The following is a 26,935-nucleotide window of genomic DNA, read 5'->3' on the forward strand; positions in this document are numbered from 1 at the left end:
TCCCAAAAAGAAGGGTTGCAGTGCACAGGCACAGGGATGGAGGGTGCTTTGATTTTGTTAAGAACAGGGCTCGCCTTTAAGATGTCGTAGAATTTTTCCTTAATGTCTTCCTTGCAAACAAAATCCCATTTCTTGGGAGATTTGCATCTTGAAAGGCTTGTTTGCTCTTGTGGTCCAATTTTAGTGTTGTTAAATTAAGTGCAATAGCAATATTACCATACTTGTTTCCCCCCTTTTATTGTTCTTCGTGCATAAAAGGTACCCATTAAGAACGTCTTAATTTTAAGGAGGTCTCTTTGGGCCACCCCAATTCTGGAGCTGCCAGGCAGCCGTGCCAGGTTTTTTTTGGTCAGGGCAACCTTGCGGAAACTTCAATGAGAGCGTGGAAGCAGGGATGGGATTCAGCTGGTTCAGACCGGTTTTGGCGAACCGGATGTTAATTTTAATCTGGTTTGCCGAACCGGTAGTTGCAAGGACTAGCTGACCCCGCCCACCCCACCCCACCCCTCCCACGAGTCTCCACACAGCCCGTTTTGGATGCCAGGTAAATGCAGGGCCCACACAGAGGCTCTGGGAGGGCGAAACATGGGCCTACCGGAAGTTCCGGAAGTCCAGAAACGGGCCCGTTTTCGGCCTCCTGAGTGCATCCGGAGCCCAGAGGAGGCCGTTTTCACCCTCCCAGAGGCTCGAGATAAGCCTCCGGAGTCTGGGGAAGGCAAAAATGCCCCTTTCCCGCCCACCCCCCCATGATGCAGGAGGCTGAGTAGGCCACGCCCACCATGACCACACTCACCCAGCAACCAGGCAGAAAACCGGTTGCTAAAATTTCGGAATCCCACTCCTTGGAAGGCTGAGAATCTTGCAAGGTTATTTTGTTCTGCCTTTTGCTGACTTAGAATCTCCTCTGGATTATTGACGTCCAAACCGCTGGCACCTCTCCAGAACTGGAGAATTTCCCCGGTCCTGCAAGTGAACGGGAGTCATTTTATACCCTGGACATGTTTCTTATCCTGCAGACTGCAATAATCAGAGCTACGAAAATTGGGCTGATGGATCGGGTAGATTAATCAATGGGGAATAAAGGTTTGCTTGATTAACAGGTGCTCTCTACTTAACAGATTTTTAATGCAGCTATTAAGAAACACGGGAAGCTGCTGGCACGATCGGAAAGATATTTTTCATGAGGCGCAATGGGTGTGTTGGGAAGCATTCAACCTGGCTGGGAGGAAGACTCGAGTCAGGAGCCATTATGCAACCAGAAAAGGACTAAGGCTGAGCCTCCCTAAATTCCTTAGAACCATATCTCTTTGTTCCCAAGGGAGCTGGGGCATGGATGGGATGGGGTAGGGTGGAATGGAATGGAATGGAATGGAATGGAATGGAATGGAATAGAATAGAATAGAATAGAATAGAATAGAATAGAATAGAATAGAATAGAATAGAATAGAATAGAATAGAATAGAATAGAATAGAATTGGAAGGGACCTTGGAGATCTTCTAGTCCAACCCCCTGCTCAGGCAGGAAACCCTACACCACTTCAGACAAATGGTTATCCAACCTCTTCTTAAAAACTTCCAGTGTTGGAGCATTCACAACTTCTGAAGGCAAGTCGTTCCACTGATTCATTGTTCTCACTGTGAGGAAATTTCTCCTTAGTTCTAAGTTGCTTCTCTCCTTGATTAGATTCCACCCATTGCTTCTTGTTCTACCCTCAGGTGCTTTGGAGAATAGCTTGACTCCCTCTTCTTTGGGGCAGCCCCTGAGATATTGGAACACTGCTATCATGTCTCCCCTAGTCCTTCTTTTCATCAAACTAGACATACCCGATTCCAGCAACTGTTCTTCATATGTTTTAGCCTCCAGTCCCCTAATCCTCTTTGTTGCTCTTCTCTGCACTCTTTCTAGAGTCTCAACATCTTTTTTTCATCGTGGCGACCAAAACTGAATGCCATATTCCAAATATGGCCTTACCAAGGCCTTATAAAGTGGTATTAACACTTCACGTGATCTTGATTCTATCCCTCTGTTGATGCAGCCTAGAACTGTGTTGGCTTTTTTGGCAGCTGTGCACACTGCTGGCTCATATTTAAATCGTCCACTAGGACTCCAAGATCCCTCTCACAGTTACTACTATTGAGCGAGGGACCACCTATACTGTACTTGTGCATTTGGTTTTTCCTGCCTAATGTAGAACCTGGCTTTTTTTTTTTTTTTTGGTTACTTTTTGTTATGTTACAAGAGCTCACGTTGTTGCACGGAGCTTGGGTCTTAACCTTGGAGTTGTCAGTGCTCCAGCTGACAAGCTCAGTGTCTTTAACCGCTAAGCCATCACACCCCTTAATTCCAAATAAGTCCAGGCTAAATAAGTGGACTATCTGTCTAGATTTGAGAGTTTGTACAGCCTGCTCCCCGCCCCCCACTATGAGTCACAAAATTACTACCCAGGGCTCCATCCTGGTGTTTAATTAACAGTTACCTCTTGCATTCAGCTCTGCAGTCACTGAGTAGAGATGCAATCCACAGGAAGGGTGCTTTGCTTCAACGCGATGGACTCAGAAGGTTCGTTTGGAGATTGCAAGGGCACCCTCTGGTGTTACGTAGCTGCCCCTGCTTCCTACACGGAGAGGATCTTGTTTAGCAGAAGGCAAAGAAGCCACAGCAACAGGCAACGAGAAGCCATTGCAAAGCCAACAACGAGAAGAAGACCGGTTCTAGTTCTTGAAGTTGGACAGGAAAGGGGTGGGAGGAGGAGGAGGAGGAGAAGGAGAAGAGGAAGTGGAAGAGGAGGAGGAGGAGGAGGAGGAGGAGGAGGAGGAGGAGGAGGAGAAGAAGAAGAAGAAGAAGAAGAAGAAGAAGAAGAAGAAGAAGAAGAAGAAGAAGAGGAAGAGGAAGAGGAAGAGGAAGAAGAAGAAGAAGAAGAAGAAGAAGAAGAAGAAGAAGAAGAAGAAGAAGAAGAAGAAGAAGAAGAAGAAGAAGAAGAAGAAGAAGAAGAGGAGGAGGAGGAGGAGGAGGAGGAGGAGGAGGAGGAGGAGGAGGAGGAGGAGGAGGAAGAGGAGGAGGAGAAGGAGAAGGAGAAGGAGAAGGAAGAGAAGAAGAAGAAGAAGAGAAAGAGGTAGAGGAGGAGGTAAAAGGAAGAGAAGGAGAAGGAGAACGAGAAGGAGAAGAAGGAAAGATTAGAAGACCAGAAATGCCAGTGCAATGGTTGAAGGCCTTGATTTCAGGGTCAATCCCATATTGTCCTTGAAATCAAGGCCTTCACTCAATCCTATATTGAGTGAAGTCAACCCTATATTGATTGGATATAAGATGACTTTGCAAGAGAGAGAGAGAGAGAGAGAGAGAGAGAGAGAGAGGGAGGGAGGGAGGGAGGGAGGGAGGGAGGGAGAGAGAGATGAGATTTGATGACTTCTGAATTACAAACCTTTCCTTAAAAGTTCACCTTTTGCTCTGGTTTGATGATGAGGGTTCTGGTATGTTTGGATTTGCTTGCCCAACTTTATGGTTGCAATTCAAAGTCCTCCTTTGTAGATAAAACACCTGGGGCAGAGTTGCCAGCAAACTACTTGTCCAGAATCGTTTTTAACCTCTCTTCATGGGTGCTTCAAAGGACTTCCTGAGCACAGAATCCAAAAAAATGAACAGGAGAGTGAACGATCCCAGTACTTCAGCCGAGAATGAAATAGTCACATTCTCCAGATCTTGGTGGAGAATATCTAGGGTTCCTGACACCACAGAAGGGGCAACGCATGCATTGCAAAGCACATGATGCTCAAGGAGAAAGATGAAATGATACTGTTGTGGCCCGCCAGCAGCCAGCAGAGCTGGCAGGAGATTCAGACAGTGAGGAGGTTGGGGAGGAACATGGGTCAGTCCTGGAGTTTGGGGAAGGCTCGGAGGAGGGCTCTAAGTCAGAGGCAGAGAGGGAGCCAAGGCCATCTGGTAGTTCTTTGCTGCCTCCAGATTCTTCAGAGTCTGACATCAGTGAGGCAGAAGAACAGCGGGAGCCTGTTCCCAGTGTGCGCATGCGCAGAGCTGCCAGAAGACAATTAACAATTAAGAAAACAGGGTCGACTTGAGAGTAAGGCTTGGAGATGATTGGCCCTTTCCATAAGACATAAAAGAGAAGCGAATAGGACGTGAGCTTTTGCAGGAAGCAATTAGTTCATCTGGTCGGTAAAAGCTCTGGGAAAGTTCTGTTTGACTCTGTGCTAAGTTTGGCCTTGCCCTGCGTTTTGGCAATTAGTTCTCTGGCAGCATTCCAAGGGAGATAAGGTGGGTGTTTGTAAACACTCCCCTGAAAGACTGTTTGAGAAGCCTTTCAGACTGGGAATGACAATCATTCACAGCCGTATGAATAAAAGAGGTTTGCCGGGACTAAGATTGTGCTGTATGCTTTCTAAGGAAGCCTAGGTCACCCATTGAAACCAAAGCAGTTCTCCTAGCCAGAGAGAAGGATAACAAGTTAAGGCAAGCATACACCGCTTGTGGTGTCATCTGGCCAAGTGAGTACATTAACCTAGCCTGGGGGACCCGCTGAGTCTTTTTGCTGCTCCATACTTTCATTAGCTGCTCACAGTCCTTTCTCAGATTCACGGGGCTGAGCCATGCTTCAGGTTCAAACCACAGGTGTCTACACCTTCAGGTTTTCAGGTAGGAACAGGATTGTGTTCCCGGTGTGCTTGAAAGCACCGTTGGCCAGGCAGGTTAGAAGAAAAGAAAATGAACATTTAATTCAAGCTGCTTAAAATGCCACGAAACCAGCTTCCAGCTAAACTTCAGTGCCCAAAGTCCCAACAAATTATTTTAAAAGCAGCTTTGATGTCCTACGCCGGGTTTTTTTTTTCTTCTCGTAAGCATTTTTTAAAAAATTGAGTTATAGAGTATTGTAAAATACAAAAGTAAATAAAAGAGCAGTGAGGGGGGGCAGGGGAAACAGGGAAGAGAAGTGAGGAAAGACGGGGGGAGGGAGAAAAAGAAGCATTTGTCAGCGTTTGTTGCAGCCCACACAGTCAGACACACAATTAAATGGACTTCAGCAGGGTTCAAATTATATATAAGAAACTTTTTTATGCGCAATACCAAAACAGCAGGATTCAGCATGTAAAATCAGGAACACAGAAGCAATATTCATAGAAGCAAGTCATTACAGAGTAGAGAGACATAGAGGCTAATATATTGTACAGAGCAGTAGTAGGTTTCAAAACCCGGCACTACCGGTTTGCTATCGGTAGTGCACGGGACGGGGACGAGCTCACTTTGCGAGCGTGTGGTGCTTTTGCACGTGTGCAGAAGCTTCTGCCCATGCGCAGATTGTTTTTTGATGGCGTCTGGACGTGTGAGCGGAGCCTCCCGCTGTCGCCACTACTGGTTCGCCCAAAGTGGGGCGAACTGGGGCGAACCGGGAGCAACCCACCACTGGTACAGAGGCTTTGATTAAAGAGGCCAAATCTACTCTTGTACACAGTTTAGCAAGTCTAAGCCACGCCCGGACTCCAAACTGTCTCTTATGACCCCGTACAAACAAATACTATGTTTCAGTTTCCAAACAGTCCCCATTGGCTGACCTGTTGCCGTGTCTATTCCAGTCTATGAACATTCATACTCACCGCTTAGGGGAGAGGGGGGGGCAAAAGCCCTACTAAGCAGGTACTGTATATACAAAAGTATGAAGGCTATTGCTTAACGCATTGTAAGCCGCCCTGAGTCTCCGGAGAAGGGCGACATATAAATCGAACCAATAAATAAATAAATACTCGGATAGCATTGACTTCCGACTCTCTCTGTTGCAGCAAAATAAGGCGTTAACATCAAATCACAGCTTTTTGCTTTTCCATAATAGTGTGAACGAGCCATTTCTGTAAAGATCTATCAGTCGAATCGGTCAAACCCCAAATCAAAGTTTCATTCTTTTCCACGTCAAGCACAAAATCCAGAAGTGGTCTCCGTGTGGAAACAAAAGCACTTACATTCTTTTCTTTAATCAAAATAGTCAATTTTGCCATTTTCAGCCGACTCCATCAGCTTCTGCAACCGTTCGTCCACGCTAGGAATCGAAGTGCCCTTTCATTTTTGCACCTAATAGTCTTGCTGCTGTCAACGTATAGAGTAACCAAGTTCCACATTTTTTTTCTCCAGTTCTTTTCCCAATTTAGGGACTCTCTTCACACAGTCACTCATGCCCTCGTCACCTCTCGTCTGGACTATTGTAACGCTTTCTACATGGGGCTCCCCTTGAGGTGCACTCGGAGGCTCCAACTGGCGCAGAGTGCAGCCGCGCGGGTGGTTATGGGAGCGACGTGGAGCTCCCATGTAACACCTCTCCTGCGCGAGCTGCACTGGCTCCCGGTGGTCTTCCGATGCTGGTTATCACCTTTAAAGCGCTCCATGGCTTAGGACCTGGTTATCTGCGGGACCGCCTGCTACCATCAATAGCCTCCCACCGGCCAGTATGCTCCCATAGAGAGGGGCTCCTCCGGGTGTCGTCGGCCAAACAATGTCGACTGGCGGCCCCTAGGGGGAGAGCCTTCTCTGTGGGGGCACCTACGATCTGGAACGAGCTCCCCCCGGAGTTACGGAGGATCCCGGATCTGCACACCTTCCATCGCGTGCTTAAGACTTTTTTATTTCATCAAGCTGGCCTGGCCTAAATCCTCTCCCTTTTTTAAATGTAAATTTTAATTTGTTTTAAATTATGGGGTATTTTAAATTCAGCCAAATTATTTAATTCATTTTTATTTGATCTTAAATTTTTGTATTTATGTGTTTTTATCTTGTGGCTGTTCACCGCCCTGAGTCCTTCAGGAGAAGGGCGGTTATAGAAATTTAATAAAATAAATAAAATAAATAAATAAATAAAAAAGGAAAAGTTCTGGTTTCGTTTTTATCTCCATAAAAAACACGTCCAGGGAGACATTTTGCTTCAGCTAGAATTTTGCTGTTAAATTGGGAGGGGAGGAATGGAGGCCGTTTGAATATTGCCTCCCAATTTTCCCACTTGTCTTGCAAGACGCGTTGACCCGTACCATTGCAAAACTGGCTTCAAATCGCCTCTGGAGCCCACATAGTCGTTCCAGCCAGTTCGTGGGCAGAGTTGTGATTTTATCAGTTGTGCAATAAATAGCTCTGATCAAAAGAACTAAGGCAAAGGGGTTGCGGGTCTGTGCTAAAGAAGTCATTTTGAGGTTGCAACCAGCAGAAAGATTAACGGTTCGTGTCCCAAGGTGACCCCTTTTTAAAGTGGCTAATGGCATGATAGCCCAACATTCAGTTCAGCTCTGCTTTCCTTCGGACTCCGGGAAACTAATCAAAGAGAGAAGCAACCTGGGATTAAGGAGAAACTTCCTAACATTGAGGACAATTAACCAGTGGAACAGCTGGCCACCAGAAATCGTGGGCACTCCATCACTGGAGGTTTTTAAGAAGAGACTGGACAGTCACTTGTCTGAGATGGAATAGAATAGAATAGAATAGAATAGAATAGAATAGAATAGAATAGAATAGAATAGAATAGAATAGAATAGAGGATGGGATGGGATGGGATGGGATGGGATGGGATGGGATGGGATAGAATAGAATAGAATAGAATAGAATAGAATAGAATAGAATAGAATAGAATAGAATAGAATAGAATAGAATAGAATAGAACAGAACAGAACAGAACAGAACAGAACAGAACAGAATATGAAATGGAATAAGGAAGAGAAGAGAAGAGAAGAGAAGAGAAGAGAAGAGAAGAGAAGAGAAGAGAAGAGAAGAGAAGAGAAGAGAAGAGAAGAGAAGAGTTGGAAGGGACCTTGGAGATCTTCTAGTCCAACCCCCTGCTTAGGCAGAAAACCCCTACACCACTTCAGACAAATGGTTATCCAACCTCTTCTTAAAAAACTTCCAGTGTTGGGAGCATTCACAACTTCTGCAGGCAAGTTGTTCCACTGGTTAAGTGTTCCCACTGTCAGGAAATTTCTCCTTAGTTCTAAGTTGCTTCTCTCCTTGATTAGTTTCATCTGTTGTTTCTTGTCCTGCCCTCCGGTGCTTTGGAGAATAGCTTGGCTCCGTCTTCTTTGGGGCAGCCCCTGAGATATTGGAACACTGCTATCATGTCTCCCCTAGTCCTTCTTTTCATTAAACTAGACATATCCAGTTCCTGCAACCGTTCTTCGTATGTTTTAGCCTCCAGTCCCCTCATCATCTTTGTTGCTCTTCTCTGCACTCTTTCTAGAGTCTCAATATATTTTTTACATCATGGTGACCAAAACTGGATGCAGGATTCCAAGTGTGGCCTTACCAAGGCCTTATAAAGTGGTATTAACCCTTCACGTGATCTTGATTCTATCCCTCTGTTTATGCAGCCTAGAACTGTGTTGGCTTTTTTGGCAGCTGCTGCCTCATATTTAAGTGATTGTTCACTAGGACTCCAAGATCCCTCTCACAGTTACTACTATTGAGCGAGGTACTACATATACGGTACCTGCGCATTTTGTTTTTCTTGCCTAAATGTAGAACCTGGCTTTTTTCCACCATTGAATTTCATTTTGTTAGATAGCGCCCAATGTTCAAGTCTGTCAAGATCCTTCTGTATCTTGAGCCAATCTTCTGGAGTGTTGGCTATTCCTGCCAGTTTGGTGTCATCTGCAAATTTGATGAGTTTCCCATCTATCCTGTCATCCAAATCATTGATGAAGATGTTGAAGAGTACTGGGCCTAAAACAGAGCCTTGGGGTACTCCACTGCATATTTCCCTCCATGTAGACGCAGTTCCATTGAGGACTACACGTTGAGTGCGGTTGGTCAGCCAGTTACGAATCCATCTGGTGGTGATGCTGTCTAACCCACATTTCTCTACTTTATCTAATAGTAGATATCAGGTCTACTTTGTCAAATGCCTTACTGAAGTCCAAGTAAATTGTATCAACAGCCTTCCTCTGGTCCACTAATTTTGTCACTTTGTCAAAGAATGCAATAAGACTAGTCTGGCATGATCTGTTGGTTCTTCTGTTTGAGCAGGGTGCTGGACCTCCAAGGTCCCTTCCAGCTCTATTCTATTCTATTCACCTTAAAAATTCTTTAGACGGGTGCAGCATCTTTCTTGGTTCTCCTCGAAGGCTTTTGGGCTAACTTTGTCAGGGCTGTTAGGATATGGTTTGAGCCTAACAAGTTGTCCAGGCAATATATGTGTTCTGTGACTTTAATATGAATATGTATTGTGTGACTTTAAAGTTTTCCTGCTGATTCATTGTAATGCTGAGTCATGCTGTAATTAGATAATCACTGGTTGTAAACGTATTTAAGAAAGGTACTGTAAAGTATTCAGTTGACGATAAGCTACCATTGTGTGTGGAGTTGCTATCATTGTGCTATCATCGTTGGATGGATCTGCTACCATTGTGGTTTGTGAACCAGAGTGAGTTTGTTATTCTAACCAACTACTGTTTGTGTGGTAAGAAGATTTTTGTCTCACTGGACTGATTTAACTGGCAAAGACTTGGATTGATTTAAAGACTATGAGATTGTTTTTCCACTATAAAGTAAACTTTTGATAAACCAGTTTGCACATCTCTTATTCATTGCTCTCAGCAACGTTTCTCTGTGCTCTACACTCTGCTGGTTGGTAACACAACAACAATATCCTTAACAAGGGCCAAAGACGAGGCTGATCTGAGATGGAGATGCCATCGACATCCCAGAGGCCCTTGATGCTTAATTAGATCAACCAGGAGAGGGCGAAGAGATTGAAAGGAAAGTAATTAAAAACGAGAGTGCTAGAGGACTTTTCTCTAATACACAATGCAATTAAATTGCCTCGGAAACCTTCAACACTTTGACAACCCCCGGAGCCTGGATGGAGAACTTTACGAAAGGTGGCGCGTTCGGTTTTTCAAATTTCAAATTGTGTATGTTTGACTTCTTTGTCATCTTGGCGGGATTCTAAGTGAAATGACTCCTTAGGACATGGGTGTCAAACTCAAGGCCCACGGGCCAAATTCGGTCCACAGGGTGCTTAGATCTGGTCCGCGAGGCCGACCTGGAAACAGCAAAGGATCAGCTCACGGTGTCTCTGCGCGCTGCGATGCCCCTGCGTCCCATTTTCGTTGGCGGAGGGCTAGCAAAACAAACTGAAAACAAAACGAAAGGAGAAATGTTTCCCCTTTCGCATTTGAGCATACAAGAAGGGATAGGAAAGGAGAAAGGGAATTGTGCATATACATACTGGAAAGAAAAGGGATTACCACCGGAGGAGCATATAATTAGAAAAGTATTTGAATGCGCTGAGATGAGTAAATTAACGTATGAGTTAAATGATGATGAAAATTCGGAATACTATATAGAGTGGGAAGGGTGGTACAAGTGGATGGAAGATAAAAAGAAAGAAGGAGAAGGTGTAACTATTAATAGGAATAAGTGACTTAAGAGACACCATGTAAGTAATCTATATATATGTATATGTATGAACACTGCTTAACCGATATTAGTTGAATTGTAATATTATGTAATTCAATCAAAATGTTTTTTTAAAAAAAGGAAAGGAGAAAGGGAAAGAAAAAGAAGAAAAGATGGGAAGGAAGAAGAAATGTGAATGAAGAGGGAAGCAAAAAGAAGAGAAGGAAGGGAGGGAGGGAGGGAGAGAGGGAGGGAGGGAGGGAGGGAGGGAGGAGATTATAATGAAAGTGAGTGAGGATCTCAGGCAGTGGTGGAATTCAAATATTTTTACTACCAGTTCTGTGGGCGGGGCTTGTTGGGCGTGGTGTGGCTTGGTGAGCATGGCAGGGGAAGGATACTGCAAAATCTCCTTTCCCTCCCCACTCCAGGGGAAAGATACTGCAAAATCTCTATTCCCTTCCCACTTCAGGGGAAGGATATTGCAAAGTCTCCTTTCCCTCCCCACTCCTGGGGGAAGGATATTGCAAAATCTCCATTCCCACCCCACTCCTGGGGGAAGGATATTGCAAAATCTCCATTCCCACCCCACTCTGGGGCCAGCCAGAGATGGTATTTGCCGATTCTCCGAACTACTCAATCTGCTGAATAGAAGCCCTGGTCTCCTGCCTTAGCACTTGGCCATCACAGGTGCCCCCGACATGAGTGACGTTGAGCTGGCCATGCCCACCATGGCCACCCCCACCCCCAGCTAAACACCCCACTCCCAGCTCTCTGAGGTCAAACACAACCCTGAAGCGGCCCTCAATGGAATCGGGTTTGACCCCCTTGCTTTAGGAGGTTGTCTTCTTTCCCTGCGGGAATGGCCCTATCTGGTCCATCGCATCCAAAGCCTTCTACAACGGAGGGGCCATGCCACCCAACTGAAGCCATCGAGTGACAGGGATGACAAGGACATTCCCAGCCCTGCCCGAGAAAGATGGGGCCCTGGAAGGCAGAAATTAACATTTCACAGGATTCTCTGTTGGATTAACCATACCGGTACAAGTTTCAGCAGGTGGCAGCCTCGCCTGAGTTCAGAAGCGAAAGAAGATTGGATTTGTCAATTTTTCCACTTAGCAACAGTTCAAAGTTATAATGGCATTGGTCGGGGGAGGGGGCAGAGTGATTGATGACCACTCCGTGCACTTATGACCGTTTGCAGTCATGTGATGAAAATGGACGTGGTTTGTCTGAAATAGTCCTAGCCACCATGGCTATCCTTCTGGGAATGGACAAATAGTCCTGTTATGTTAGGCATTTCATTGGGGTTTCTAAGTCCCAAAGATAACCCTAGGCCAAGAAGAGAAGGGACCTTGGCTCCGGTCAATCTCAGCTCCAAAATTAGGCTTGACACAATGATCGTAGGCATCAATCAGGAGATGCCATGTTCTCAAAACAGCTTCTGTACTAGGCAGTGGGAAGGAAGAAAGAAAGGGAGGGAGGGAGGGAGGGAGGGAAGAAGGAAGGAAGGAAGGAAGGAAGGAAGGAAGGAAGGGAGGGAGGGAGGGAGGGAGGGAGGGAGGGAGGGAGGAAAGGAAGAATGAGGGAAGGAGGGAAGGAGAGAAGGAGGGAAGGAAAGAAGGGAGGGAGGAAAGGAAGAAAGGAGAATGAGGAAAGGAAGGAAGAAGGGAAGGAAGGAAGGAAGGGGAAAGGGAGGGAGGAAAGGAAGAATAAGGAAAGGAGGGAAGGAGGGGAGGAAAGAAGGGAGGGAGGAAAGGAAGAAAGGAGAATGAGGAAAGGAAGGAAGGAAGGAAGGGGAAAGGGAGGGAGGAAAGGAAGAAAGAATGAGGAAAGGAGGGAAGGAGGGAAGGAAAGAAGGGAGGGAGGGAGGAAAAGGAAAAATAATGAGGGAAGGAGGGAAGGGAGGGAGGGAAGGAAGGAAGAAAGGGGAGAGGGAAGGAGGAAGGAAGAAAAGAAAGGAGAAGGAGGGAAGGAAAGAAGGGAGGGATGAAAGGAGGGAGGGAGGGAGGAAGAGGGAGGGAAGGAGGGAGGGAGGAAAGAAGAAAGGAGAAGGAGGGAAGGAAAGAAGGGAGGGAGGGAGGAAAACAAAAAAGAATGAGGGAAGGAGGGAAAGAAAGAAGGGAGGGAGGGAAGGAGGGAGGAGGGAAGGGGAGAGGGAAGGAGGAAAACGAAAGGAGAATGAGGGAAGGAAAGAAGGGAGGGAGGAAAGGAGGGAGGGAGGAAGAGGGAGAGAGGGAAGGAGGGAGGGAGGCAAGGAGGAAAGGAGGAGGGAAAGAGGGAAGGAAAGAAGTGAGGGAGGGAGAAAAAGGAAAGAGAAGGAGGGGAGGAAAGAAGGGAGGAAGGGAAGGAAAGAAGGAAGGAATAAAGGAAGGGGAGAGGGAAGAAAAGAAAGGAGAAGGAAGGAAGGAGGGAAGGGAAGAAGGGAGGGAGGGAGGGAGGAAAAGAAGGAAGAAAGAGGGAGGGGAGGAGGGAAGGAGAGAGGAAAAAGAGGAAAGAATGTGGGAAGGAGGAAAGGAAAGAAAGGGAAGGAAGGGAAGGAAGGGAAGGAAGTATGGATAAGATGAAACTATTAAATTCAGCTTCGAATAGCGGTTTAAGGAAGGGAGTTTGAGCTCCTGTGTGCAGGTTTGTCTCCTTAATATACCGGCAGAAGCCCACCTCCTGTGCTGTGGGTTTTTCACTTTGTTTTTTTTATATACATATATACACATGCAATAGCTCCGTATCTCTCTGCGTGTGTTTGTTATTTCTTTTAACCACGAGAATCTCTTCAGGAAATTTGCTTAGCATTTATAGAAATTAGATGCCTCTCTGGAGTATTTTTCATTTCCTCTCGGTTATTTATTTATGTAGCTTCCAACAGAAATCTTGCTGGGTCATTGAATAGAGAACCCGCAGCCCCAGCTGTTCAACCAGTACTTAGAGCACAGCGGGGTCGGCCCCGTAAAGGGCAGAAGCTGTTCCTCCCGATTGTCCAAAAAACTCTTTCAATAAGTTTTAAAAACCCTTTCTCACATCTCGGCAAGCGCCGTTTCCTATTAAAGGCCAAAAAAAACCCCCTGTCACATGTTTATGTGCCTAGACAGATTCTTATGGAAACATGGAATGCGTTAGTTCCCATGCGGGCAAGCCATAGAAATTCTCCCATTTTTTAAAATAAAAATAAATCCTATTCTTTCTCATTTAAAGGGAGGTTGAGGAACTGGAACAGAAAGTCTCCCTCCAATCGTCTTATGTCCTACATGTATGTTTTGTATTAATTAATTCAAAGTCAGGGTCAAAGATAAGGTCCTTCATCTGGACCAAGAAGAGAAGCAACCTTGGCTCCCATCAATCTCGGCTCCAAAATTAGGCTTTACACAACGGCCGTAGGCATCAATCAGGAGATGCCATGTTCTCAGAACATCTGATGGCCAGGTTGACTCAGAAGTACGTCCAGTTCAAATCAGCAGTGGGAAGAAGAAAGAGGGAGGGAGGAAGGGAGGGGAGAGGGAGGGAGGGAGAATAAGAAAAGGAGGGAGGGAGGGGACAGGGAGGGAGGAAAAAGAATGTAGAAAGGAGGGAAGGAAAGAAGAGAGGAGGAGGGAGAGAGGAGAGAGGGAGGAAGGGGGAAGGCAAAGGAAGAAAGGAGAATGAGGAAAGGAAAGGAAAGAAGGGTGGGAGGAAGAAAAGGAGGAAGGAAGAGGGAAGAATGGAGGGAGGAAAAGGAAGAGAGGAGAATGAGGAAACGAGGGAAGGGAAGGAGGGAGGAAAGGAGGGAGGAAGAGGGACGGAAGGAGGAAGAAAAAGGAAGAAAGGAGAAGGAGGGAAGGAGGGAGGGAGGGAGGAAGGAAAGGGAGATGGAGGGAGGGAGGAAGGAAAGGGAGAGGGAGGGAAGGAGGAAAAGGTAGAAAGGAGAACGAGGAAAATAGGGAAGGAAAGGAGGCAGGGAGAGAGGAAGAAAGAAAAGGAGGAAGGAAGGCAGAGGGAAGGAAGGACGGAGAAAAAAGAAGAAAGGAGAAGGAGGGAAGGAAAGAAGGAAGGAAGGAAGAGGGAGGGAGGGAGTGAAGGCGGGAAGGAGGGAGGAAGGAAAGATAACCCTGGGCCAAAAAGAGAAGCGATCTTGGCTCCGATCAATCTCAGCTCAGTATGTTTTGTATTCATTAGAGTTTCGCAACACTTTTTGGCTTTTAATGGTGTGCCGGAGACCACACCAGCGTTGTGACGCATTGCAGGCATGTTTAAAAGGGGGGTGAGGCTTCCGTTCATACGTCACAGCCGCCATCTTGACTTCATCAAGAGTCCTTTCTTGACCCGGGAGAAATTGTAATGCCGCCGTGACTTGTAATAAGGATTTGGAACTCTACTGTAAGGATTTTGAAAACAAAAAAAACCCCTTTGTGGCTTTCGCAAAGTTTCGGCTTTGCCTAGAACGATCCTGAACGGAATTCAACTGCCGTGAGCATTGATGGGATTGTATAGGAGAATTTGATCCTTTAGGAAAAGTAGATCAAAACTAAAAGAACTCAAACGAACATTATCCTTTTGATGGAACATTATCCCTAGTCCAGTTCGCTTTCGCAGCTTCCCTGCCAGCTGCATCATCTTATATCCTTCTGGAAACCGAAGTTCTGGGAACATGATAACGTGATCAATTCTATGAATTTTTGAGCGTTACAGGTAGTCCTCAACTTACGACGGTCGCTTAGCAGCCATTCAAGAGGAGAGGAGAGGAGAGGAGCGGGGAGGAGAGGAGAGGAGAGGAGAGGAGAGGAGAGGAGAGGAGAGGAGTGAATAGAATCTAATAAGAGTAGAGTAGAATAGAGTAGAGTAGGGTAGGGTAGGGGAGAGGAGAGGAGAGGAGAGGAGAGGAGAGGAGAGGAGAGGAGAGGAGAGGAGAGGAGAGGAGAGGAGAGGAGTGAATAGAATCTAATAAGAGTAGAGTAGAATAGAGTAGAGTAGGGTAGGGTAGGGGAGAGGAGAGGAGAGGAGAGGAGAGGAGAGGAGAGGAGAGGAGAGGAGAGGAGAGGAGAGGAGAGGAGAGGAGAGAATCTAATAAGAGTAGAGTAGAGTAGAGTAGGGGAGAGGAGAGGAGAGGAGAGGAGAGGAGAGGAGAGGAGTGAATAGAATCTAATAAGAGTAGAGTAGAATAGAGTAGGGTAGGGTAGGGGAGAGGAGAGGAGAGGAAAGGAGAGGAGAGGAGAGGAGAGGAGAGGAGAGGAGTGAATAGAATCTAATAAGAGTAGAGTAGAGTAGAGTAGGGGAGGGGAGAGGAGAGGAGAGGAGAGGAGAGGAGATGAGATGAGAGGAGAGGAGAGGAGAGGGAATAGAATAGAATAGAATCTAGTAAGAATAGATTAGAACAGAACAGAACAGAGTTACAGAGTTGGAAGGGACCTTGGAGGTCATCTAGTCCATCCCCTTGCTCAGGCAGAAAACCCTACACCACTTCAGATAAATGGTTGTCCAACCTCTTCTTAAAAACCTCAAGTGTTGGAGCATTCACAACTTCTGAAGACAATCGTTTTATTTATTTTATTATTTATTTTATTTATTTATTTTGTCAAGCGTGTACCAGATAACAGATATAAATATAATCATGATTACGAATACAGGAGACGGATACAAATAAATGGGGACAGTAGGACAGGGACGGTAGGCACGCTGGTGCACTTATGCACGCCCCCTTGACGGACCTCTTAGGAATGGGGTGAGGTCGAAAGTAGACAGCCGAAGGTTAAAGTTGTGGGGGTTTGGGGAAGAAACCACAGAGTCAGGTAGTTCCACTGACGAATTCTTCTCACTGTCAGGAAATTCCTCCTTAGTTCTAGGTTGCTTCTCTCCTTGATTAGTCAAAAGATGGCCCAGTTGACATGAAGAAACCAAGATCTTTTCAACTGGGGAAGCACGTCCCGCTATTTCCCCATAACAAATTCACTTGCTACAACTCTACTCTGTTTATTCCCGAGGAGACGGTCCTTCGGGGCTCTCTCTCTCTCTCTCCTAAGCGAAAAATTCGTTCCAAACTCTTAAATTTTACGAAGCGAACTGACGGCTGTTGTGCTCTCTTGCCACAAAGCATCACTGTCACTTTTTTCCTCTCTCTTTCTCCTGTGTTGCTTTTCAGGTCAGCCCCTCAGCGTTATTTGCAAAGCATTTTTCGGCTTCAGTGGCGAGTCGGGCCCCATGATCTACTGGACGAGAGGGGAGAAATTTATCGAGGAACTGGAGAATCATATTAAAGAAGGCGAAATCAGGTACAGAACGACGTCGCTCGCATTTCCTCCCCACCTCGTAATTTAGAAAACTGAAAAAACAAACATCTACTGTGTTTCCCCCGAAAATGAGACCCTGTCTTATATTTGTTTGACCCCTGAAATAAGCGCTTGGCCTTATTTTTGGGGAGGTCTTATTATTTTGGGAAGCATGGAGCAAGATGGGGCTCCTCTTGCCGTCTTACCTGATTTCCAGCTCTGTGTTTAAATATTTTCGGGGAGGGCTTATTTTCGGGGGGAGGCTCATTTTAACGCATGCTCTCAAAAGCCCGATTGGGTTTATTATCAGGGGATGTCTTATTTTTGGGGAAACAGGGTAGTTTATTTCCAAAAGTTGGTCTTAACAGCTTGTTTATTCTGAATTGCAAATTGTTTCCTTGTTTGGAAGCTGATTGGCGTCGAGTCTGCCTTGAACAGTTAATCCTGGTGACTTTTGCAAAATAAAGAAAAATGTACAGAGGCAGTTCTCTGTACGGAGTTCTCAGGTTGCCTTTATGCGGATTCTGACCCCCACACCTCTTCCTCCTCCTCCTCCTCCTCTGATTTGGCTGTTGGAGGGGCTGGCAGCTGACAGGCCACAACAGTAACTCATCTATCTTGAGGCCTGCGAACGAACCCGCCAATGTTTTTCTGTTTTCTTTCAGGCTCCTCAAAGAGCACCTTGGAGAAAAAATTGTGGAGTTAACATTAATCTTTGACATTGTGAAAGAAGCAGACCTGGCTAATTACACATGCCACGTCGAAAACAGAAATGGGAAGAAACAGGCGAGCATCATTCTGAGAAAACGAGGTATTTTTCTTTCTTTCTTTTTCTTCCTCTTTTTTTTTTTTCATTCCCGTCTCCGTCAGCGTCGCTGCGCATTCTGAAGAAATGAAGGGGGCTATTTTCCCGTCCTGAAAATATATGTATTATATTCCTTCCAGAATTGAATGGGCTAAGAAATGAAATGCGGTGAAATCACTCTTGTGTACCGGTGGGGATTTTAGTTATTCTGCTAGTGTCCTATACTCCCTTTTCAAGAATTGGGGACTACAGTTCCTATTGTCACTCATCATTTGCAATGGGGGTTGAGGGTGCTGTTGGAAATTTTTCAAGCGAGGTATGAAAATACCTCCTAAGGTTCCTCTGGAGGATCATAAAGACACAGGGGGCAAAAATGTGGACCTTTGTTTGTTTCTATGTTGGGGTTGAGGAGAAAATGAAAGGACAAAGTGGGCAGCTGAAGTCTTGCATGTGCCTAAGACACTTCTTGGCTGATGTAGGAGAAGAGGCAGAGCCTGTGGGTGGAGTCAAGAAAGGACTCAGCCTAGAATCATTAGGTGTTCACAAACTCTCCAAGTCCAACTCCTTGAATTCCATCGACTCTTATCCAGTTCAAATTTAGTGCTGAACTTTAGTTGACTCAGTTCTTGTGCGGGCAATAAATCAACTTAACTGGAACTTGGATAGAATCAAGATCACGTGAAGTGTTAATGCCACTTTATAATGCCTTGGTAAGGCCACACTTGGAATCCTGCATCCAGTTTTGGTCGCCATGATGTAAAAATGATGTTGGGACTCTAAAAAGAGTGCAGAGAAGAGCAACCAAGATGATTAGGGGACTGGAGGCTAAAACATACGAAGAACGGTTGCTGGAACTGGGTATGTCTAGGTTAATGAAAAGGAGGACTAGGGGTGACATGATAGCAACGTTCCAATAATAAGGGGCTGCCACAAAGAAGAGTAAATCAAGCCATTCTCCAAAGCACCTGAAGGCAGGACAAGAATCAATGGATGGAAACGAATCAAGGAGAGGAGCAACTTAGAACTAAGGAGAAATTTCCTGACAGTTAGAACAATTAATCAGTGGAACAACTTGCCTCCAGAAGTTATGAATGCTCCAGTACTGGAAGGTTTTAACAACTGATTGCTATTTGCCTGTAATCAATTATTGGAAGACGGAGGTCGGTTATAAGACGGGTGGCTTTATAAATGTATCAATCATCAATCAATCAATCAATCAATCATCACCATCACCATCCTCTTTTAACGACCCCATACATAATCCCTTGCGATGTGGAGTCTGAGTAACTGAATGGAACTGAGTGTATCCTAGCCAGATGCCCTTCCTGTTGCCAAATCAATCAATCAATCAATCAATCAATCAATCAATCAAATTAGAGAGTTTTCTACAATCTACTATTAAACAATGGCTGAGGGCAATATGCAAAATGGATCACTAAAGAGACACGGAAGGGGGTCCCACCGCTTCCAAATTCTTCCTTTCTATTCAACTCAAGGGTTTAGATACCTTCCTTCATACCGTAGATTTTCTTCTTAGTATCTTTCACAGGTTTTTGTTACTGGGTTTTATTTTATTTTTTTTTCCCCCTTTTCTTTAACCAGCCTGGTCAATTTATAAAAATGATTTTTCTGCCACTTCCCATGCTGTCTGAACATGCTTTCTTTCTCGGAGAACACGCTGAGTGCAAAATCAGAGTCTTGTTAGGTGTTTTAGATTTCATTCAAATCCATACGCGGAAATTGGTTTGACTGTTGGTAGACAGGAAAGTAAGGAGGAGTGCTTGGAATTAACGACAGGTACGCATGCAAACGCATGTCTTGGATTGAGCCCAGGCGTTGCATGAAAAGTAATTTATGCAGGGAAAATTTACAACGGGAGAAGCTGTGCCAGGATGCAAAGGGATCTTTAACTCTTTCCCTTGTCAAATCTTCTCCGAGACGATTCTCTTTGCTCCCCTGCCCAGTTCCAACTCAGATGTGATATACGCAGAGTGGGCTGCTGGGGGTTCGCAGGTGTTCAGAAGAACCTCTAGCTAAGATTCTATGCAGTTCCGAGAACCCCCAAATCCCACTCCTGGCTGGCCCTGCTCATCCCGCCCCACCCCGCCCCACCCCACCCTACCCTGCCCCTCCCAGGAGTCCCCACACAGCCCATTTTGGATGCAGGTAAATGCTGGGCATGCGCAAAGGCTCAGAGAGGGTGAAAAACAGGCCTACCGGAAGTTTGGTGCCCGTTTCAAGCCTCCAGAGGGCCTTTGGAGCCTGGGGAGGCCATTTTCACCTTCTCGGAGGCTCAAGGAAAACCTCCGGAGCCCAGGGAGGGCCAAAAGCACCACCCACCGTGGTGCAGGAGGCCGATTAGGCCATGCCTGTCAGACTTTCCGTAGCTTGCCAAGTCCTTATCTCTGATTCACTACGCATGTCCGCATTCCTACACTTTCTTTGTTCTCCTGCCAAGAGGTCTGGCCGCAGAGAGGTGGCCGGCAGGAACGTTGCCAAAATGTAATTATTTAGATAGTGAGATGTTTTATTTTCTTTATAACAAATAAATGAGTTTTCCTTAGAAAAATATATCTTCGGGGTTTATTTTCTTAATGTATACTTGCAAGGAAAAGTCTCGATCCACGTCTCTAAATCAAGGTGCGATTACCCAAAAGCAGAATGGGATTAATTAGCACCCTGACAATGCCCACCATGCCCAACCCCACCCAGCAACAGGGCAGAGAACCCCTTGCTAAAAAATTTTAAGCCCACCCCTGGATGTACACCAGGACTCTTCAGCACGCTTTGCCCTCTAATGCAGAAAAGTGAGAGGAGAAAAAAATGGAGCGTGGTGAAAATCAACAGAAGATTAATCACCAAAACCTGTTGGAAGAAGAAGAAGTATTGTTCAAGGATTTTCTGCTCCTAACCAACCAGAGGAAGAGACTCTATGGCAAGGGGCGGGTTTTCCGGTCAGCTCCACAATTGATAGGGCTTTCAGTTAGGACAGGTAGAGGAAAAAGGATGCCGCGCTAGGAGGAGTCTCTATGGTGGGGGAACCGGACTTCCGGTCAGCTCCAGAATTGAACGGGGGGCTTCCGGTTAGGACCTTTGTGGGTCTTTGAATGTTTAAGGTTGCCGACCCCTGTGATTAGAGAGGGCTGGACAAAGAGACATACATTCTGAATCAGTGGTCAGTTTGTCACTAAAGATGGCTGACACACCTCCAAAGAGCAGCAGGTTAAAATCATATCTGCTGGAAGCACGCTCCGTAGCTTAACCGTGGCTTGCCTGACATCATCCAGGGATTCCAAGAAGCTCAGAAAATAGGCACCAGGTTGAATCTTCATGCCTTTCTAAGCTCCCCCTTTATTGATCTGGAGTTGCGTCTTATTCCGTGACATTTGGAAGGAAAGAAGCCGGTGAATTCCAGCCATAAATTGCAGGACCCCCCCAAAAAAAAGCTTTCAAGAAGAAAAGTTAACCATGAACTTCAACAGCGAGTAAAGCTGTGTAAAGTTCAGAGGGATGTTGATGATATATAAACTCATCGTGCCATCCAAGTTGGAGAAACATTATATTTCCCCTTTTTATTCTTGATGGCGTCTGAGTTTTCTGCCTTTCACATTGCTTATTTATCATGGCGACACATACCTGTGCTAAGATAAGAGCGTAAATTATCTTTTCAATGTCTCATAGCGTTCTTGTGGTATCTTTAAGGGGTGGGTGAACTAGGATGCAAGGTTAAGAATGCCCCCGGTTACGACGCAGGGTCTCAAACATATATCGGTCTGTTAATCTGCATCTCTATCACTGTCTGGTTTGGTTCTGCAACCCAGCAAGACAGACACAGACTTCAGAGGATAATTAGAACTGCAGAAAAAACTATGGCTACCAACCTGCCTTCCATTGAGGACCTGTATCCTGCACGAGTCAAAAAGAGGGGTGTGAAAATATCTACAGACCCCTTGCATCCTGGACATCAACTGTTTCAACTCCTATCCTCAAAACGACTTTATAGAGCACTGCACACCAGAACAATTAGACACAAGGACAGTTTTTTCCTGAATGCCATCACTCTGCTAAACAAATAAATTCCCTCAACACAGTCAAACTATTCACTAAGTCTGCATTACTATTACTATTAGTCTTCTCATCGTTCCTATCACCCATCTCCTCCCACTTATGACTGCATGACTGTAACTTTGTTGCTTGTATCCTTACGATTTATATCGATTGTTTCTTAATATGATTCAGTTGCTTATTTGTTCCCTATGACTATCATTAAGTGTTGTACCTTATGATTCTTGATGGATGCATCTGGTCTTTTTATGTACACTGAGAGCGTATGCACCAAACACAAATTCCTTGTGTGTCCAATCACACTTGGCCAATAAAGAATTCTAATCTAATGAGGGTCTCCCATTGGCATTGAGTTATGGTTGTCATGAATCACATTGACTTTCCACAGTTGGGTACCGGAAGCAAGAAGTGAGCTAAATCGGGGTTGAGAACATTTTCATAATCCCCCTTTCTGCCCTAGTGAGGAGCTTTGAAAAGCATTTCATGACACCATTCTGTTTGGCTCTACTCTACTATTGGCAATTCTTCAAAGGGACTCAAAAGAATGTGAAAATAATTTGGGTGATTTGGGTGATTTACGTTCAAGATATAGCTCTATCTCAAACAAAAGATTGATTGAAAGATTGAAAGGGACGCGGTGGCTCAGTGCTAAGACATTGAGCTCGTCGTTCAAAAGGTCGGCAGCTCAGCGGTTCGAATCCCTAGTGCTGTGTAACAGGGTGAGCTCCCATGACTTGTCCCAGCTTCTGCCAAGCTAGCAGTTCAAAAGCACGTCAAAAAGGCAAGTAGAAAAATAGGGACCACCTTTGGTGGGAAGGCAACAGCGTTCCGTGTGCCTTTGGCGTTGAGTCATGTCGACCACATGACCACGGAGACGTCTTCGGACAGCGCTGGCTCTTCGGCTTTGAAACGGAGATGAGCACCGCCCCCTATAGTTGGGAATGACTAGCACCTATGTGCGAGGGGAACCTTTACCTTTTATCTTTTTAAACCAAGAAAGTCCAGTCGCCTTTTGGGGATTAAAAAAAGCATCTTTGGGAGAACCATGACTTGGATGATTGAGAATCTCCATCGACCTTCTTTTGACTCAAGTTTGACCCTTGGTGAACTTTGTGGATATATTCATGGACTTCATGTTCTAATATTTTCTTTTCAGTTTCCCAAGCTTGGAATTCCTTGGAACTCTCATCCAAATGTCAACCATGCCCGATCTTAATTTTTGAGCCCAGAAAAGATCCGCTAAGTCAGGGGTGTCAAACTCAAGGCCCAGGGGCCAGATCCGGCCCACAGGGTGCTTAGATCTGGCCCATGGGGTCCCCCTGGAAACAGCAAAGAACCATCCCGCAGTGCCTCTGCCAGCGAAAACGGAGCTCGGGAGGGCTGGGGACGACCTTCCAGAGATCTGTTTTCGCTGCTAGAGGGTTGCAGAAAGTCCTCGCAGCCAAAAACGGAGCTCAGGAGGCGGTTTTCACTGGTGGGCCGCCACAGGCGCCCCTGACATGAATAACGTTGAGCTGGCCACGCCCACCCCGGTCCCACCAAGGTCAAACACAACCCTGATGCGGCCCTCAATGAAATCGAGTTTGACACCCTTAGGCTAAGTCATTCCGTTTTCTAACTTATTCTTGTCTTATTCTAGATCTGATCTCCAGAATTGAACTTGCTGGAGGTTTGGGAGCAATATTTCTCTTACTGGCTATACTTGTAACCATCTATAAGTGCTACAACATCGAGCTGATGCTATGCTACAGGCAGATGTTTGGAGGCGATGAAACCATGGATGGTGAGTCGATTTCTAGAGTAAATAGCGAATACAAACGTGGCTGTAATCAAATGTCCATGATATGGATCAGCCATTGGAAGTATCATCTGAAATAAGAGAAACTGGTGTCAGCGGATGGAGCTAGAGAAGGACTATCGCGCTTCAGATCTTGCTGAAATACAACACCAGCATCTGCCACTTTGGGTTTAGTGGTTAAGGCACCAGGCTAGAAAGCAGGAAACCGTGAGTTCAAGTCCTACCTTAGCCATGACTTTGGATCACCAGGAGATGGTGAGTTCTAGTCTCACCTTAGGCATGATAACAAGCTGGGTGATTTTGTGCCAATCACCAGGAGACTGTAAGCTCAAGTTCCACCTTAGCCATGAAAGCCAGCTGGGTGATGTTGGGACAATCACCAGGGGATGGTGAGTTCTAGTCCCGCCTTAGGTGTGAAAGCCAACTGGGTGATGTTGGGACAATCACTAGGAGATGGTGAGTTCTAGTCCTGCCTTAGGCATGAAAGCCAGTTGGTTGACTTTGGGCCAATCACCAGGAGATGGTGAGTTCTAGTCCCATCTTAGATGTGAAAGCCAACTGGGTGACTAACACCCAGTTAGTCTGTTAGCTCAGTTTTACCAAGGAGAAAAGAAATGTTGCACCTTTCCCCAAATCTCATCATTCACAGCCAGATGTCCATCATGCAAATTAAGAGAATCACCATAATTGGAAGAACATGAAAGAACAAGCCAGGTTCCCATTGGCTACTTAGTTTTTCTGAAGTTCTCGATGCTCTCTGAGCTTGGTTGTTTTCTTGCAGATGTTAAATTGCCCATCTAGGTAACATCAGTGCTAGTGAGTGTGGGATGTGCTCCCTGTTTAAGATCAAAACATATCATCTCTGGCAGCCAACATCCAGAGAAGCAGGGATTAACACCAGACAAACTATCAAGCAGAGAACAATCCCATAATGAAGGAACTACCAAGAAAAAAAAATCACAAATATTGCTATACGGGGAGCAAACCAAGGGGTGAAATCCAGCAGGTTCTAACAGGTTCTGGAGAACCAGTAGCGGAAATTTAGAGTAGTTTGAAGAACTGGCAAATACCACCTCCGGCTGGCCCCAGAGTGGGGTGGGAATGGAGATTTTGCAAACTCCTTACCCCAGGAGTGGGAAGGGAATGGGGATTTTGCAATATCCTTCCCCCAGGAGTGGGGAGGGAATGGAGATTTTGCAATATCCTTCCCCAGGAGTGGGGAGGGAATGGAGATTTTGCAATTTCCTTCCCCTGGAGTGGGGTGGCAATGGGGATTTTGCAACATCCTTCCCCCAGGAGTGGGGAGGGAATGGGGATTTTGCAACATCCTTCCCCCAGGAGTGGGGTGGGAATGGGGATTTTGCAATATCCTTCCCCTGGAATGGGGTGGGAATGGGGATTTTGCAACATCCTTCCCCCAGAAGTGGGGTGGGAATGGGGATTTTGCAATATCCTTCCTCTGGAGTGGGGTGGGAATCAGTGGTGGGTTGCCCCCGGTTCTATAGAACAGGTAGTAAAACCGGTGGGAGGCTCCGTCCACCGACCCCAACGTCCCCGCTGCGAACCGGTAGTAAAGGTAAGTAGAACCCACCCCTGGTGGGAATGGAGATTTTGCAGTATCCTTCCCCTGCCATGCCCACCAAGCCACGCCCACAGAACCGTTAGGGGGAAAAAATTGAGTATGGAGCAATTCCTTCCCCACTGATGATGTTAATGGATAATGAAATTGGATACTGAAGTTGGATGATGAAATATCTGCGAAGGGGAAAAAACAAAGCTCAGAGAAGCACCCAACACCTCACAACTCAATAGGTACAAAATGAATTGTAGCTACAAATATTCTCTTCTATTTAAGAGTTCCTGAGTCGGAAAACAAGGGATTGTTTGAATTGATTTTCTGCGGTTTCTTAAACGCACACAACTTTAGTCGTTTGTAGAAAATTGAGGCTTGATAATCAGGCTGTGCTTTTGACTTCACTGCATTAGCGGTTTGATCTTCATTCTCTAGCAGTCACAGGAAATTAAATTCATTCTAAGAATCTTCAGTCACGACCTCTCCTTTCCCCAATAGACTTGCGTTCCTAGGAAACAATATAAAATCTGATTTCTCTGCATTAAAATCGGCTGTGTTAAATATACCTGAAAGTTACACGTCAAGCACTCAAATTGAATATATCGGCTTATCTCTACCATCAATATGAACAGTTGTTTCAGGGATATTGTTTACTACTGTACGTTTGCTGCTTGTTGCATTTGTAAAATCACTTTGCAAGGGCTACTCGACGCTTGGTTGTCATTGTAGGAAGAGAGTTGTGTTAGTCTACAGTAGCAAAACATCAGGAGGGATCTAGTAGCAGATTTTCCGACAGGTATACAGTAGTGGCCAAAATTGTGGAAACCTTTTGGGAAAAGTTGTATTTTTGAGGTTTGATGGCTAATAACACTACTTTTTTTTTTTTTTGAGTTTTAAAATAATCCTATTCCACTGCTGGAATGGCCTGGGAAGAGCCCAGACCTTCTTAACCCAATTGAAAATCAATGAGGCCGACTAAAGAAACTTATTAGTCAGAAGTGACCCAGCAATAAACCCCGGTTAATAGAAGCCATCATTCAATCTTGGTTTCACATTATAACAGCTGCAGAACTAAAAGACTTGGTTCACTCCATGGGAAGACGTTGTAAGGCCATAATTCATGCTAAAGGTTACCCAACGAAGTATTAACTGACATGGTGATGATTTTTGTATATCTCGTTTTTTCTCTGGTGCTAATTTTTGCATATCTCGTTTTTTTCAACTTCACTTTTTTTCTTTCTACGGTAACTGCTATTCTAATAGCAAATCCGTCATAAAAGTTATTGCATTACATTCTTGATTAAATTATCTTTCCATTGACATGTAATTTTATGGTACCACTCCCCCCAAAAAGTGGTGTTATTAGCTAGTTTGAGAAAATACACTTTTCCCCAAAAGGTTTCCACAATTTTGGCCACTACTGTAGCTCATTTCTTCAGACGTTTCTTGAGAAATGCTCCATGCATCTACTGAAGTGACCTGCAGCTCCTGAAAGCTGATGCTGATTAATAAAATGCGTCCGTCTGAAAAGGTGCTATCAATTCCCTCCTGCATTGTCTCCTTGTGTGATGGAATGTGGAACCTGGAGAAAGGAGTGGGAGAGAATTCTGGCATGTACATCATGGTTTCCCATAGAGAAGGCAGCACATTCCAGAGAGGGACCCAAAGCAAGAGTCTGCAAAGTCCTGAACTGGACAGGGGGAGGTAAGAAGAAGTTCAGAGTAGCCACAGCTTAAGTCTCTCGGGGAATATCTATTAAGTTAGAAAGTTAGAACTTTAGTCTGGCAAGATTCTGTCCGTTCGGTATAACTAAATAAGGAGCTGCAGTCAAGTGGATGTCACTGAATTGTTATTTGGACTTTCTTGGGTTGGCATCTTGAACCGCCAAACGGGAAAAAATGGGATTTTAATGTTCAAAAACAAACATTTTGCAGATCGAATTCTACTTCATCGCTCCTTAATTTTAATTTTGGGTATGGCTGCAGGAACTGGGTATGTCTAGCTTAATGAAAAGAAGGACTAGGGGTGACATGATAGCAGTGTTCCAATATCTCAGGGGTTGCCACAAAGAAGAGGGAATCAAGCT

General features: G+C 45.4%; 1 protein-coding gene across 1 annotated transcript in view; it reads left to right on the forward strand.

The window, feature by feature from the left end:
* The window catches only part of IL1RAPL2 (interleukin 1 receptor accessory protein like 2), a 204,866-nt gene that overhangs the window by 169,569 nt on the left and 8,362 nt on the right, over positions 1-26,935 (forward strand). The window contains exons 5-7 of the mRNA XM_070951777.1: positions 16,482-16,611; positions 17,274-17,419; positions 23,118-23,261. Of these exons, the coding sequence (XP_070807878.1) occupies positions 16,482-16,611; positions 17,274-17,419; positions 23,118-23,261 (420 nt within the window). The remainder of the gene's footprint in view (positions 1-16,481; positions 16,612-17,273; positions 17,420-23,117; positions 23,262-26,935) is intronic.

Source organism: Pituophis catenifer, unplaced genomic scaffold, assembly GCF_029215685.1.
Source record: "Pituophis catenifer annectens isolate HBS135680 unplaced genomic scaffold, rPitCat1.0.hap2 SCAF_11, whole genome shotgun sequence".
Classification (NCBI taxonomy): domain Eukaryota; kingdom Metazoa; phylum Chordata; class Lepidosauria; order Squamata; family Colubridae; genus Pituophis; species Pituophis catenifer.